The following is a 16575-nucleotide window of genomic DNA, read 5'->3' on the forward strand; positions in this document are numbered from 1 at the left end:
TTCACTCACATAAAGAAGGAGGAGTGCCTTGTACATCCTCCTTCACTCATATAAGAAAAAAATAAAATAATATATAGTCTAAAAAATGCTGGGTTAAATACAACGCAGTGTTGGGTAAAATACGGGAAAACCCAGCTATTGGTTGTTTTATATATATGTAACTTTTTTTAAAATGTTAAAGAAAAAAATTTAATTAGTAAAAATAAAAATGAAAAATTAGTAAAGGAATGATCAATAAGAAGTCAGTACTGATATAGTGGTTTCATATGTCATAAGGGATTCAATAAAAAGACATTATAAATGGCACTGTCCTTACAGGGGTAAACAAAAAAATAAATACATGTTGCACTTTTTAATACTGACCACACAATCTTTATTGAAAACAGCAAGTATGACAAAGTCAAAGGCCAGTTCAGTAAACCAACAAACAAATGTAAAAGCAGTAGAAAAAAGGCACTTGTTCAACTGCCTACTCTCTTTGGTGCATTTGTGTTTCACATTGGAACTGTCGATCTTTAACTTCATACAATTTTGGCATCTGTTTTCTAATTAACAAACAAACACAGAGTTTTTATTTCCCCTAAAATAGAATAAATAGGCATTGCAGGACAGTGGGAACTTGAAGAGGAGGGGGGTTGCCATTCTTTAATGGTATTAGCTATGATCTGATACTGTGAGTGGGTGTGCATTGAGATCATATTCAAGCATTGCATTGTCTCACAGTCTACAGGGGACCAGGAGGAAAAGATGTCATTTAATGACATTCAAAGTCATTGTTGATTTTGTTGTGTAAGGGTTTTCTGCAATTGTTGGTGCTTTTTAGTGGGGTCTAAAAAAAATTATGTTTCCTATTTAATAGTTTTTCATTTACAAACAGCCTATAAACTACTTTTACATCAATTCCTATATAACTTAATTAAAATAATTAGAGATGGATTGGGCAATTCATGACAGATACTGTTGCTAGATTGACAGATCATTGAGAATATGGCATGAATCACTGAATTCACAGGTTAGGCTTTGTTTGCATCATTATATGCATCACAGCAATGTAATTAAGCACCTTTATCATAGCTATTCACCTGTTCCTCACAATAAATGGCATTCCACTCCATTGCACCACAAAATACTGCAACTGTATGTACCTCACATTTGTTTGACATAATATATGATATCCAACAGAAAGAGAAAATTAAAATAAAAACTGAAACAGTATAAAGCTGATTGTCTGTTTTCAACTGAAGTGCTGTTTATATCAATTCAACTGAAATTTTTTTTTTCTAGTCAATTTAAAAAAAGCATCAATTTCATTCTCGCGATATAACAGACACTGACATAATCAGTTCAGGTCTGCAGCCATTTTGAGATGATATTGAATTTCTTTATCATGAGCAATGTTTTTTTAATTAACAATTTGAAGCAGGGAAATATATTTAAATATCCCTAGTATTGCACTCTGGGACTATGGCTTTCATTTGATGAGGACAACAAAACAGATGATATGTGACAAACTTGATTGTTTCCTATCCATCAGACAAAACAAACCTCTCCAGTTGTTTATTTTGGTTTCTGCTGTATATTTTAGCATAATTTTAAAGCTATTTAGCGGACTTCCATCTCCAACACAAGTATCATTAATCGTTACGAGGCCCGTTTTCTAGAAACAGCCTCAAATTGGCGTGACATTTCTGTGTCCCCCAGAAATCCTCCACCATAAACATCATAGGATTTTTATCCATTTTTATTTTAAAGATGGCAGGACATCAGTCCTTTCCTTACTCAGTGGGAAAACAGATCTGAGGTGAGTTGGGTCCAGCCTAAGTGATGTTTTGGTTTCTCTCAAGTTCAGGAGAGGGGTAGTGATGTTCCTCTAAGAAGGCTTTTTGGACCCTTACAGTATTGTGTTTGAAGATCAGTGACCTCCTCCACTTCGATTCTCTCCATAGACCCAATCCAGCGTGATGAATGTCAAACTCATGCTCATAAAGATGAAGCCCAGAGCAGTGAAGCAGGCAGCCTGAAACACAAGAGCAGGAGATTTAATGACTACGAACATCTGACTAACAGGTAACCATAATAAAAATGCATTCTCTTTAAATGTATTTATAAATGTAGAGAAAATTTAAGACATGCCTGAATTTTTGGTCTTGAGTTCATTGGTTCGGTGGAAACGATACGGATGTAAAAAAGACCTGGGAGAATGAAGATCAAGCTTGGAGCAGAGGTTGCACCTATAAAAAATTAACAAAAAAAATGAATGTCACTTCTAAAAGCTGAAGGTGTGGTCACATTAGTTTTGCTAACTGTCAATAGAATCAGTAGTCAAAGAGATGTACTGTAGGTAGCACAGCTTACACAGAAGTCACTTTCAGTCATTATTTTTCCCAATACTTGTGTGTGATAAGTATTTTGATGCTTATTACATTTTCTTGCAACTAAACTAAAACTACAGTAATGTTCTTTAGCTGCATTGCAAGCACTAGTATTTTCTTTGGGTGCATGTATACAATTTTTATTATTTATTTACCAATGATTCCGAAAATGTCACGAATGTTGGGCACAGAAATGACAAGCACGTTGACTACAAAAAGGAGACACAATGCAATAGAGATGTGACGCACCCAATGGAAGGGCTTATCAGGGAATAGAAGCTGAAGGAGGGCTCTGCGAATCTGAAAACACAGTATGACAAAAAAAAAGTAATAATTGAAACATATTTCTGACATAGCGCTTTACCAAGCTCTCATGAACCAAGTATATGACAGTTGGCTGGAAGTGCTGGATTATAGTCCAAAAAGTCATTTTTGTGTGGAGTATCCCTTTTCATTTTGACAGTATGTAACAACATAGTTTTGTTTTTTCAGAAATATAAACTTAGAAAGCTAGTTGGTTGTCACCATGTAACTCTGTCAATAAAGAGTCTCATTACCGGGAAGAGCACAACAGGAACAGTCAGAGTCACAGCCACCAGCACGGCCAGACGCACACACAGGATGAGCGTATCCAGAGGATCCACCTTGCTGTAGGTGTGTAGAAGTTCTGCCTCTGTGTTTACTGACAGAGATTCATATATATTGAAATTAACTATTATTTCTAGACTGTGCTTAAATTACACACACAGGTAAACAGTTACAGGTCCTAAAACTTGTTTATTTTGAAATAACTATGGCAAATGTGAGTCTTGCCTATAACCAGACAGCATCGGTGATGCCTCGCTTGCAGCATTAGCCAAATATTGTAATTTATAGTCCAGAGTGCTTACAATAAAAGGTGAGGTAGCCAAAGATGGCAGTGAGCAGATACATGACAAACATCCCCAGGATGGACACGTTGGCAATGGCCTGCATGCGTCTTTTTGTGGGACTAGAGGTATCAAAACAACAATCATAAAATGACATTTATTTTTGAATTTTTTGTCTCTCTTTTTGCAACAAAATAATAGAGAATCTTCCTTTTAAACACCCAATGTCTTGATACAATTTAAAAGTTTTGAATGATAAGTGTCTGTCAAAAGAAATACAAACTGTTTTGTTTTCAAACAGTGACCACCATTATTATTAATGGTCATGAATATTTTCATAGAGAGCAGTATGTGTTTTCTGAACGTACTTGCGCAGCTCGGTGTAGATCGGCAGCACCTCAGGGTGGCATACAAAAGCGAAGGCCAAGATAGGAACTGTGTAGGCTGTCTGCAAAACAACCAGAGTAACTGAAATTGCACAAGGCCGTTCCTGATCTCTCACAGTAAGGCAGTCTCACACTTGTGTCATCATACTGAAATTAGTTGTTACTTGGTAACTTTATTTCCATCTATGTACTAAGCATTTCCTGTCTGACCTGGTGTGGAGGTCTCAAAGATTTAAAGGGTTAGTTCACCTGAGAACGAAAATCCGTCCATCTTCTACTCACCCTATCATGTGTGACTTTCCTCTTTCAGAATAATCCAATCGGAGTTATATTAAAAATTCTCCTTGTTCTTCCAAGCCTTTCAATGAGGGTAAGTGGGTTTTTGTTGTCAACCTTTCAGAAGATGTGAAATAAAGTGTGCAAATCTGTAATAAAATCTCCCTCACATGGCTCCGGGGGGTGAATAAAACCTCCTGTAGCAAATCCATGGGTTTTTGTAAGATTAATATCCGGATTTCAAACCTAATAAACACTTTTTTTCTCACTTCTGCTGACTGCGAGGAAGAGGAAAGACACATACACATAAGATGCTTCGAGGGTGAGTAGAAGATGGAAGAATTTTCATTCGCGGGTGAACTAACCCTTTAAACACGGTACTTAGAAATTGACTTCCTGAATAGATTCTTGCAGTGATAAGGACAATTCCTGACCTGCTGGTTGATAGTGAAGTATTTGGCTTCACATTCACCATCCATAGATATGTTTTCAGCAGTGTGGTTGGTGAAACCATCAAAAGGACAAGGGATGTTGAACTTCTTATAGATGACCTAGGTAACACAAGAGTGAAGTTAAAATGACAAACAGGAGAGGACGAAAGCCAAAAATGAGACAAGAGGGGAGATAGAGAACCAGAAATATTGAAGAGTGCTAAAGAGTTTATCAGAGAAGTAGCAATGTTTTGAGTGATCTCAGAGAGAGCTTTCACAAAAAGCCCAGACACAGACCACAACATTAAGTGAACTTACTGAGATCAGGAAGAAAACCATACACGTCAGAGAGAAGCCACTGGTGTAACCCAAGTACCCTGCAACAAAAAAACAGACAATATTTCAAAATATGTTCATATTATACTATATTATCACTCAGCAAAGCAGACTCTGAGAGGACAATATTATGAACACTGGCAATGTGACAAGCAAATAGAAAGGATGAGAAAAGGATGGCTTCACAACAAACACAGAGCAGAATGGCTTACCAAGTCGTCTCATCAGGGCTAGGGGCAAGATGATTAAAATGGACACAACGATGATCAGATAGTTGCCATTCAGGAACCACTCACTTCAAAAAAAGAAAGAATAAGTTAAAGTGAAAAATCAGCCAACTCACATTCTGCAAGGAACTTCGAAAATGTTTGTGTATTTCAGTAAAAGTTGGAGGAATTGGATTGCTCTGAGACTGGAATGTTCCAGTTACCTTAGATGACCCAAAAATGTTATCTAATTCTTGGCTAGATGAAATTAGACTCATTAGGAGATCACGAGGATAAGCAGCAGATGATTGTTTTCTCACCCACTGCTGTGCTGAAGGCCAAGGAAAGCCTGAATAACCAGAGGTAATTCATACTTCACAATGAAGAGGTAGCTAGACATAGCTGAAAGACAGAGAGAGACGGATTCATCAAACACAGTTTGGTCATACTTATTCAGTGGAGAACAATAAATCATAATCAGAAAAACTGGACCTGGTACAGTGTTCAAAAGAAGAAGATACAGAGAAAGAAGGGAGTTTGGAAATAAGATCAGAACTGACCCAAAACTCTAACTTACCACCAATGTTATGCATTGTTATGACAAGAGCTGCCAGTATTTTTCCCGGGTGTCCAAATGCTCGTTTACCCAGTTGTTCATAAGCACGAATCCCTGTACAGACAGGTTAGTAATTTAATGATTTATCCTGATGAACTCACATAAATCCTTATATATAGTGGGGTCCAGAAGTCTGACATCACACTGAAAATATGGCATTAAAAATGTAATTTAACCTGAAAATAATCAAAAAGATTTAAAGTTAAAAAAATTTACATTTATATTCAATTGTCTTTATCATTGTCATTATATCTAAAGGGTGACAACAAACAAGGCATTCTGGAATGTGTATATATTATTATATTAATTATTTATTATATACTCTCAAATCAGCTTTTCACTCAAATTGCTTTATGATTTTTTTAAATGATGCAAAATAGAAGCATTTAACTACTATATAGAGGCATTTAACCCCACTGTACAAAAAGAAGCAATTTAAGACTCTTTTTATTTTTATAACACAAACGTTATAAATAATGACCAAATCTCTTGAATCGGCCGTACCTACAACCCCTGCGCTCCTCAGCAGAAGATGGACAGAGTATGATGACAAGACAGCAATGAAGGTCAACAAGATCCTGTTAAAACAGAAAAGAAAACATAAATTATGATTTGTATCATGTACAGTAGTTGAAAATATGTACAAAAAATTATCAAAGATTTATATAATGTTTATTAGATCATTCAAATGGCGCACTTACATTGCATCTAGTTGTGAAACTGGGGGTTTGAGGTGCATTCTGGGATACTCACAGAAAGAGAATGATACCAGTGTTGGACATGGCGTAAGACAGTCCCAGAATCCCACTGCCCATGATGGCATTGCTGAGGTTGAAGACAGACATTCCAAATGACGTCTTTCCTTCAAACTTGCAGAAACAACAGACAATAAAAGGGAAAGAGTGGGGGAAAATAACCACCGACTAGTTAGACTGGTGAAGATTGGCTGCTTTAGTAATATGAGCTTGATTTCTGCACTCACATCTGTAAACTGAGGGGGGGTTTCTCCATCACTCTTGTGTGGTAAAAACTCCTCTCGTTCAGGTGACTCTCTAAAACATATAGACAAAAGTCACACAGGTCATCAGTTATGATGCTACAAAGTTTAAAAGTCTGATGTGTAAGTGTTGATGGCGTAGCCTGCTTGTTCACTACATAGGTAACTCTTTTGCCTTACAAGACCCATTAAAAAGTGTTTATATGTAATGAAATGTGTCAATGATGATATCACTTAATATGTTGATGTTGAACAGATAATGCTGATTTGTTCAACCTGCATGGAATGCATTAATGTGACTATAAATCCAAGGTTATTTCTTGTGTGCTAATAAGGTGAAGAGCTATGCTGTGGTATGGTGCTACATTTCTCATTCCCTGGAAAAAATATTTTAATGATGTTGCAATGCTCCCATTTTCCTTTTAGTTTAATTTTAGGTTCACCCAAATATTCACTTAAAATAAATGTAACTCTGTTTATGACTGCGGTGTTCTAGAAAAGCAGATGGTGAGGCAACCGAATAGTGTGTTTGCTTTTAGCATGAATCTGCAGGCCAATAGAAAATAGATATGTAGTGACAGATTTAGTGACACGGGAAGCGTATAAGCAGTTCTGTTTTGAAAGCAAAATTTAATAAATGACACATACCCTTCCTCAAGATGTTGAAAGTCTTGGTGGTGACCGTTTGTTAGCTTCTGAAGTTCCATGACGTATTCTTTCTTTCTTTTTTTCTTTGGAGCAGTGAAAGTTGTAAAGTGTTGAGTGAAGTGTTTTCTCTAAAGGGGATCTGCAAGAAAAAAGAAAACACAACCATGGGTTGACCAATGTGCTGCACAATAAAAAAAAAATTCATAAGACAGTACAAAATAATTACTAAAAAAGAAACAGTACAGTAGAAAGTTCTCATTGATAAAACGCCAAATCAAAAAGGCAGGTTTAGTAAAAGAAAAAAAACAGACAAAATTACTACAAAATGAATGTCACTTATAGCAGCATATACAGTACTGTATTTACGACTAATACTTAGTCTATTCTAATGTTACAAAATCTTTGCAATGAAAATCGCTACTCTTGAGCAGCCTTAACTCAGATACTTGAGACTGTTAAATGCACTTTTTGAACACTTCAGTTCATATAGAACTCTTCACTTTACATTTAGAGTCTTTTTCATAATTTTCATTAAAGTTATCCAATGAGAAGACTGAGACGTGAGAGCTGTCAAGATATAACTCAAATTCTAGGAAACATGAGCTCCATGTGTCTCTTTCCCACCACCTCTATTGTGATCGGCTCTTAAAGTTATGTAATTCTGGGTTTATTTTGGATGCTTGCCTTTTCAGTTGTGTAAATGGACATTCATAAAGAAACAACTTCTGAGAAAGCACTTTTTTTTTAAGAACTAATTTGACAGGCATGTTGAACACCTCACTTCTAGGAAAATTATTGTTCTGTCAGAAAATGACGTTCACTAGGTGTGTGAATTCACTGATGGAACTTGTTCCAGTGTTTGACTCAAACATTAGGACTTCTTCTGTGCTCCATTTAGTCATTTCGTAACTCTAAAAGCATTGTGTACACTATAATGTTGACCGAAACTCTAGAAGATTTAGTAGTATGCTTCTTGTTTTTGTGTTGCTTCGATACATCAAATCTTTACTGACTGACAAGAGTGGCCAAAACAGTCTCTGGACAGACGCTACCTTTGATATTCTGTCTTTTAGCATTTATAAGGACTAGAGGTCAGAGTTATTTTAGTATCACTGAGAGAGTATTATTGCTTTTTGAAAATATTGTGTAGTGCAATGTGGCTACAGTCTGCACAATATTGAATGAAATGTTTACTCCATTATTATGACTGGCATCAGTCAAATCAACACTAGTATGTTATGTATTAACTCTAGTGGTTTCCAAACTACTGATGGTTCAGATTTCGAAATCAGTGGGATCTATTCCATATGGCGGGAATAATGGTCTCATGCTAACAAACATAACAGTATGTGACTCAAACAGCTCTACTGAGAATGTATCTTGCCACGTGAATGCGAATTATCGCACAGTTTCTCGAACATGTAAGAAAGTGTAAATGGAAAAAATAATTCAGTGCCAGGGCAAATCTATCAGAAAAATGTAAACAAATATGAGATCAGTATGTTTATAAGACCCTGAGAAATGCTGTGGGTAGAGGCAACAAGGTGAATTACTGTTATGAGATTCACAGTGACATCCAGCCACAAGTCTGAATACGTGGCTCAGGCTTCGGAGGTTTGGAAACTTTCCAGCAGCGTCTGCCAGCTGTAGTTCCCAAACTGCTTTCCGAGCACAACCTTGTACAACCAAAACTTGATAAGATTGGTTGTAATAATAACATACTGCCAGCTCATGGTGATTAACACTTTGGCCTTTCCTCAAACACACGAAATCTTGTAATAGATATGGTTTATGAAATGAAAATGAATTACATTTAAAAATATAATATGCTTTGAGAATGTCCAGTGCATATTTAGAAAATCGAAATATGATTTTAAATGGATGTAAAAGCAACACAACTCTTTTAAAAGCTTGTGACTCTGATTAGCTTCAAATGATAAATGGATTGTCATTATATATAGTTTATAAAATGTAACATTGAGTTGCCAGCCTGAGATGTTGACCTTCTGTACTGTGGTCTGGCAAAATTCCACACCGTGTGGTAAAAGTCATTAAAGTGTCTAACCCATCAGGCTGAATGGTAATTCTGAAGTATCTACAGACTGGAGTGGAGAATTGCATAATTTGTGATGTTTATGTATGTCTGTGAGCAAAATTAAACAATCATGATGCATTGTGGAAGAATGTTTTGGAAAGTTATAGAACCTTTTCATGAACTTACAATTATTATTTCTTGCCTAAACTCATTACTGAAAGACATATAATTGTATAAACTGTCATTTACTTTCATATATGTAAATGAAGAGTAAATTGTACTAAAAACTGCTAACAGAAGTTTAAAACCCTGATCATTTAGTCTAGTAGAAACTATATAGCTAAAAAATATACAGTATGAACGTACAATTATAGGACATCATAAACAATCTGTTTTATTGTTACCTAAAAGTAAAACTATTAATCAAATTAATACACCTATCTATCAAACTATCAATATCTATAGATGAATAAACTATAGTTGAAAAGGAAATATAAAAAATTAACAAAACTGTCAACAGAACAAAATAAAATGAAAACGAAAATGAAAACACCACTTACAGGATATTAAGGTAATGTTATATATAAAGTAATATCGTATATTAGTAAGCCTATATTCAGAAACGAACATTAATGAATATTAATAAATGGTTTAAGTGTTATTTCATGTAAGCTGTCAGATGTTTACAATTATACTGTTTACAATATAGAACCATAGTGTTACCAACAGCACAAACCACAAGTTTAACCAAAGACGATTGTGTGAGCTTTAAAATCAATGTCATGAGTCTCAGAGTCATGTGTAAACTACAGCCGAAACAAAATGGACAACATTCCTGAAGGGAAGCTTTTGTTAACTTAATAGGTTTACTCTTAAAACCACATACAAAAGATCATTTCTCAAATATCAGTGACTTTAAAGGCATGGAATTGATTCCAACTTTGCTACTGAGCAAAGTCTTACTTAATGAACACCAAAAACCTTTTCTTGGAAAAATCCCCTATAGATTTGTCAGCTGCAAAATGTCACACTTGTGCATATGCCAAGAATTTCACCCTGAAGGGAGCTTGCCTACAACAGTCAGGAGGAGAAAGAGATTTTAACCGCTCTTTGACGCGACCACCTCGTATCCAGCACCACTCCCAATAACTGCCTCTTTAAGTGTGAAATACTAGTGTGACCAGACTGACTGATTTTCTCAGCACTCGTTGACTGTTGGTAATCTTCTGGATCTGATTTTTAAATGCTAAATGTTACTTGGCGCAGACAACATTTCACTCTCAGGGAGTCATTGAGTTATTTGTTCAGACTTCTTAGCACTCAGTTAAAACATGCAGGGTGGGTTGTAGAGACATATTGTTGAGGGGCTGGGCGAAAAAGAAAAACAGAGAAAGAGTTGGGGGAGGGTGGCAAAGAGAGGAGGGTGAGGTGTGCTGGGACATAGAATAACTTTTAACCCTTCACTCGCTGTTGCCGAATTGAATTTAAAGGGGTCATATGATGCCTTTTAAAAAATCATTATTTTGTGTATTTGGTGTAACAGAATATTTTGACATGCTTTAATGTTCAAACTGTGTGACCCTGTCTCTCTCTCTCTCACACACACACACACAAACACACACACACGCAAACACACTTACAATACATACAGTAACTGATTCAGAAGCACCAGACTGTAGTAACAAAATCAGAATGACCTCCTTTCCTAGGTTCATGAAACGGTCGTCCATAAAATGCGTTGTTGTTCTGTTGCAATAATCTTAAAGATTCCTAAATGCATCTACTTTTGGAAGGCCAAATAAAGTGCAGTAAAGTAAAGTTGAAATGGCTGCTTCAGCGTTAACTGTGGTTACTGAAACCAAGCCTTCTTTCAATGCGTAAACATTTGGGCGCCATTAACCAAATATTTCCACATAGTGATGTAGAGATGTGGGTCGTGTTTGAATGAGCCATTTTAGGGGTGTGGCAAAGTCTTAACTTTGATAAAGAATATCTCTTTGCATTTGAGACTTAAGTCTTTGCAACTTTACAGATATTCTTCATGCACCAAGAGCTTGTAACAATCCAAAGAGAAAGGAAAAATTTTAATCGCATCATATGACCTCTTTAAGAGATTCTTGAGACTTAACATTCATATAGTAAAGCTTAACTTTCGGACTGCAGGGAAAACAATGCAAAATGCATTTTAACATATCACATTTCTTAAAGAGACAGTAAGATAGTCAGGTTTGATTGGTTGTTCCGCACACAACTTCACGGTAAACAATGCGTTAGCATCTTTTTGGGGTGAATTATGTCTTATTCCTCTCATCGCGAAGAAAACAGTAAAATAAAAAACTTGAACAGTCTCGCTGCTTTTTCTTCTGTGTGGGTGTATTCAAGCCGCGCGCTTCAGTTTGAATCTGAATAGTGCGTTCAGTGCGGGGGCGTGGTCACATTAGATATAATGAAGGGAGACGTGAAAGAGAAAGGCTGCAGACAGCACACATACTGAGAAGACGCTCGGGAGAAAACAAACACATAACTTCATAATCATACTTCGCGTTGTGATTTGGAGATGCTCGTTGGTCTAAATAAAGTTGGTAATGAACCCTCTTTTATGACCAAACGCTTTGAAAATCCCGCCTTGTACTCACCGAGATTAGAAAAGCAGTCATCAGTGAAATGTTGTGAACACAACAAAAGGGATTTGTTGTACTACTCTGGTATTGTGGTAAAAATGAATTTTAGCCATTGGTTCTTCTGATCTTCATTTTTTGGCCGTGAAAATAAAACAAATTAAAAACACACTGTCTCCTCGACATGATGCTATCACACCAACAAGAGCGTCTGTGAGGGGATGGGGCAAATCAGAGTCCCGTTTCTCCCAAGACGGTAGGCAGAGATTATTATGCAAAGTGTTTCTAGTGACGTACATAGAGATGGGCAAAATATTTGAAATCTATAACGACTCGTTTCAGCGATTCAGAGTTGACTCCTTACTTTAGAAGCCAATAACTTTATAAATTGTGTACTTTTTGGTTTAATGACTTTGCACATTGTTTACACTGATGGACAGCTACATCATACACTGTAATACAGGTAATTTTTGATTTCCCATCTGTGTGGCTCTTTAAGATAACCAACTGAGGCACAGGTAGACAGCTTTTGTGACATCAGTCATCTTTGAAAACCATTGTAAAATAACTATATGAGGTAAAATAATATCTTTACCTGCAATAAAAATAAAATCATAAACTAAACATTTTAACAATTTTGGATATTATTAAGCAGATTTGGTTCATTATAAATATTAGAATGATTTCTAAAGGATTGTGTGATTCTGGGGGCTGCAGTATTGGCTGCTGAAACTTTAGCTTTGCCATCACAAGAATAAATGACATTTTAAAATATACTGGAATGTAAAACAGCTATTTTAAATATTAATAACATTACACAATAGTATTGATTTTACTGTATTTTGATGAAATGAATGAAAACTTTGAGAGTATAAAAGACCTTCAAAAACATTAAAAATTCATTGTGACCCCAAGCTGTTTAATGTTAGTGTATGTTACTTGAAAATAATGTAAATATTAAATTCTAATGTAAATATTAAATTCTAAATAGTAATGTAAATATAAGATTTTATATTTTTATAATAGTTAATATATTATTTACACATTTGCACACTAAAACCTACATTGCAGCAATATTTGTGGATAGTATGGTAGCAGATCCCACCCTCTATTCTATCTTCAACCACCATCTCTCCACCCATTTCACTGGCATTCCTCTTCTTGCCTCCATCCATTTCCTGTCGTTCCACTCTCATTCTCTATAGACTCTCTTTCCCTATAAGTCAACATCTCACAATATTGCTATCCATTTTAAGGCCTTGGCTAGAGTGCTCAAATGCTCTTTTTCTGGCAGACACAGTGTAGTGTACTTGCCCATACTTGAATTTCCAGAGCCTTTCCCAGGAGATGATATGATCCCCTCGCCTCAAAGGCCGCATACATCTGTGTGCCAAAATGCAGGCTCGAGTGAACTCGTAGTAATTTTTGTTAATAGAATAGTACTTACAGAATGCATTTTCCACATCAGAATTACCTTTTAAAAACCCACAAGCCTCAAAGAGTGGAAGCCAAAGTAAGAAGCCAGGTCTGGTCATTGTTGTAGACCACACAATGAACTCGCTGATCTTTCTGCAGGCTCATTTCCCTGTTATGGCCATGTATACTTAATATGTCCAGGACATCCGTTTAAAAGATCTACGGAAACCTCTTGAGGTTTATCAATTGTGTGGGTCACAACTTCGGTGTGCACATTGTGCCATAAACGCCCATTCAAAAAATCGAGCACGTTCCTTTACATTTTCCACCTGATAATGATTTCCTCTACCTTTCCTTTCAGATATCAGTGGTGTGTTAGCAGTGATGTTTTTTTTTTCACACTATAGCCACAGAACTTTATGTGCTTCAAATATTACAGCACAAACAGGAAATGCTTCACCTGATGTCAACAGCTAAAATTAGTAAGCAAAATGACATTATATGAAGTCATGATCTCAGGCACATAAAATTAAACACCGGGAGAAGGGGCTGTTGTTCTTTGTGGTTCTCATTGGACGAAATACTGGTGCTCCAGTTTTAGCACTAAGCAACATTTAAGTTAAAGTTAACGATGAAATACTTTCTTATATGCAGAGACTATAAATAAGCCATTTACTACTGACATGCTACCAATACATTCTGGTTAAGCATCCTGACTAACCTGACATAGCAACATTAGCACAACCAATGGCATGAGTTTAGGGTGGGGCTAAGTGTTTGGACAGCAAATTGCAGATAAGGAAAAGGCACAATGAAACCTGCTGTGTTCAGCACCATGTACTTTCAAAATACGTTCAAAATTCAATGAGGAATATACTTCTTGATCACTGATAAAGTATGTGCTTTTATGCATTTGTAAAACAATCCAGCATATTACATCTGCACTGTTGACATTGTCCTTTGAGCGCTATATGCAACATAAAATAACCCCCAAAATAATGCCCTCGGGAGTTAACAAGTACAATTTAACCATGATGAACCACATATCAACTGCAGTTTGTCTTGAATTGCATTTGAAAAGATGACTTAAAGTTACAGTTCACATGGCCTCATTGGGATAACAAAGTGTCCACAGGTTGTGAAATTCAAAGTCACAGCGGGTAAACATCCGAGTATTATTCACCTACTGTTTCATGTGTATTTGAAAAACCTACCCATCTGACATACTGCTTTTCACACAGTGACAAGCAAAAGTATTTTAAATCTTTGGAATAGTTTCTTTTTTTCTTTCATTGTTTTAAATTGGTCAAAACGATGTCCAATCCAAACGATGTCCAATGATCCTCATCATTTGATAATGTGTTTTTTTTTCCTTATTTTGTTTTCATTTAGTATTGCCCTTCAGAAGCTATGAGATATGGATGTTTCATTCATGTTCGTAAGAACAATCTACTCCTGATCATTTTCCAAAAGTTTTTAAAGCTTCCTGAGCATCAGTAAATGTTTTTTTTTTTTTTTTAATAGTGGTGTAGTTGTTGAATCCATCGCTGGTCCCTAGTGAAAACATGGATCTCAAAATCATACAGTTACTGTATCAAACCAAAGAATGTACAGAACCTAGAGGAGTTTTCTAGTGAACAGTGGGCAATTCTTTAGAAAACTGTTCCGGAAAAACAAGGTATTCATGAAAAACTATCAAAAAAGCTATTATTGGTCATCAAAGTAGTAACAACTAACTTACTTTTTCCAAAGCACTGTGAATGTATAATGGAATGTGTTTCGTAATCAAATATTATATTTGTGTTGTTAGCTTGTGTGTACGCTTGTGATCAAGATCAGATTACATTTTATGACCAACAAATGTATAAATATTAGTGCTGTCAAATGATTAATCACAACTAATCACATCCAAAATAAAAGTGTTTGTTTACATAATAAATGAACGAATAACCAAACTGATGTTACCAAGTTAAATGAAATTTGATGTCTCTGGTCCCCGAATACATGACCTTGTTGCTCTTTAAGAGCTTTAACTGAATAAATCTTGGCCTACTCCTCACAATGCATTGGGTGTACTCTTACAAGTTGCATAACACATTTTTGAATCTTTTAGATATTTTGAGCTCTTTAAAGTCCCAATTTAGTCTAAAATGTATAAGTCCAAAACAGTATATAATGCTGTTTTATTGATCAAGAAAACTTTGTGGAGCATTTGAAGAACTGAGAGAATGTAAACACAGTTTATATTCAACCTATGCCTATCAGGTTGATTTTCTTACATGGTCTTGGGAGTTTAGCTAAAAGAAACATTCCAAGCTTAAATTCTATTCTAAACAACAACCTCACATAGAGAGAGTGACTTGTTCATTTTTGTTGATATTTTGGGTGTATACAGACTGCTCCCAGTCAACAGAAAACATCTGAAGACATGGTAAAAGACATAAGAACATATATACTGCCGTCTATTTCCAATCGTTCATCCCTAGTCCATGCAAGTCCAAATCAGCTACTGGCCTTTTATATCTGGCTCGAGTTAATTCTAGTCCTGCGATTAGACATATGATACTCGCACAACGTCATGTACAGTGTGCATAGAAAGATTTTCCTTTGCAACTCACACATGCTATTATCTTAAGTCATATATAGCCATATTCTTCACAACACTGTAGGTCACTGAGAAGAATAACAAACTGTACCTCACTATTCTTATAAAAAACGACCTGAAAGTACAATTAATTGCAATCAAAGAACAAATTGTATGACAAAAAAAAAAACTTGCAATAGAACTAAATGAAAGCTGTAAACTCTCCTAAGCCATTAAGCCTTTCCTGTCAACAGTAGTTTGATTTAATAGACCATGCGCTCAAGTAATACAACAGATATTCAGAAAAGAAAATACTCAAGACTCTCTCACCCTTTTTAAATGGCTGTTGTTGTTTTCTCAAAGGCAGTGCTGGTGAAGCATTCCCTTAGAACTTTTCTTGGTTGAGGTGTTGCTTTTTATCCCAGATGTTAAAAGATTTAAGTAGAGCCCAAGAGAGAAAGAATGAAGGGACAGTTTGATTCTATTGAAGGGAGTAAGGCAAGGGTGGGAAGCACATGGAGGAAAAAAACTTGAAAGGGAGGGAGCTTCTCAGTGCAGTCTCGAATTACTTGTGATGTCACGTACAGCTCGAGCCACTCTGGTGATGCAGGCAACAGCTTTCCATACAGTGGCTCTTTCACTTAGCCCTGGACTAAAAACAATGCAGACTTAGTAATTTTTAACCAACTTTTTTAACTGCAGCAACTATTCCAAATGCATTGTTTTTTTTATATCTCATGACTAATCACTATATCATATTTAAGTATATGCAATGTACTATTTAA

The 16575-nt window shown here is 35.9% G+C and overlaps 1 protein-coding gene across 1 annotated transcript; it reads right to left on the reverse strand.

Moving 5' to 3' along the window:
• Nucleotides 1–349: 349 nt before the first annotated feature.
• Nucleotides 350–16335, reverse strand: LOC127963450 (sodium-coupled neutral amino acid transporter 3). The gene is made up of 16 exons (XM_052563374.1): nucleotides 16121–16335; nucleotides 7138–7276; nucleotides 6475–6544; nucleotides 6246–6361; nucleotides 5997–6070; nucleotides 5454–5546; nucleotides 5197–5278; nucleotides 4883–4965; nucleotides 4653–4711; nucleotides 4338–4454; nucleotides 3610–3689; nucleotides 3263–3363; nucleotides 2930–3054; nucleotides 2528–2672; nucleotides 2134–2231; nucleotides 350–2017 (listed from the first exon to the last, which is right to left on the reverse strand). Exons 2-16 carry the CDS (start codon nucleotides 7194–7196, stop codon nucleotides 1913–1915), a joined length of 1407 nt encoding a protein of 468 aa, XP_052419334.1. The 5' UTR covers nucleotides 7197–7276; nucleotides 16121–16335; the 3' UTR covers nucleotides 350–1912.
• Between the last annotated feature and the right edge of the window lie 240 nt (nucleotides 16336–16575).

Source organism: Carassius gibelio, chromosome B8 (genome assembly GCF_023724105.1).
Source record: "Carassius gibelio isolate Cgi1373 ecotype wild population from Czech Republic chromosome B8, carGib1.2-hapl.c, whole genome shotgun sequence".
Classification (NCBI taxonomy): domain Eukaryota; kingdom Metazoa; phylum Chordata; class Actinopteri; order Cypriniformes; family Cyprinidae; genus Carassius; species Carassius gibelio.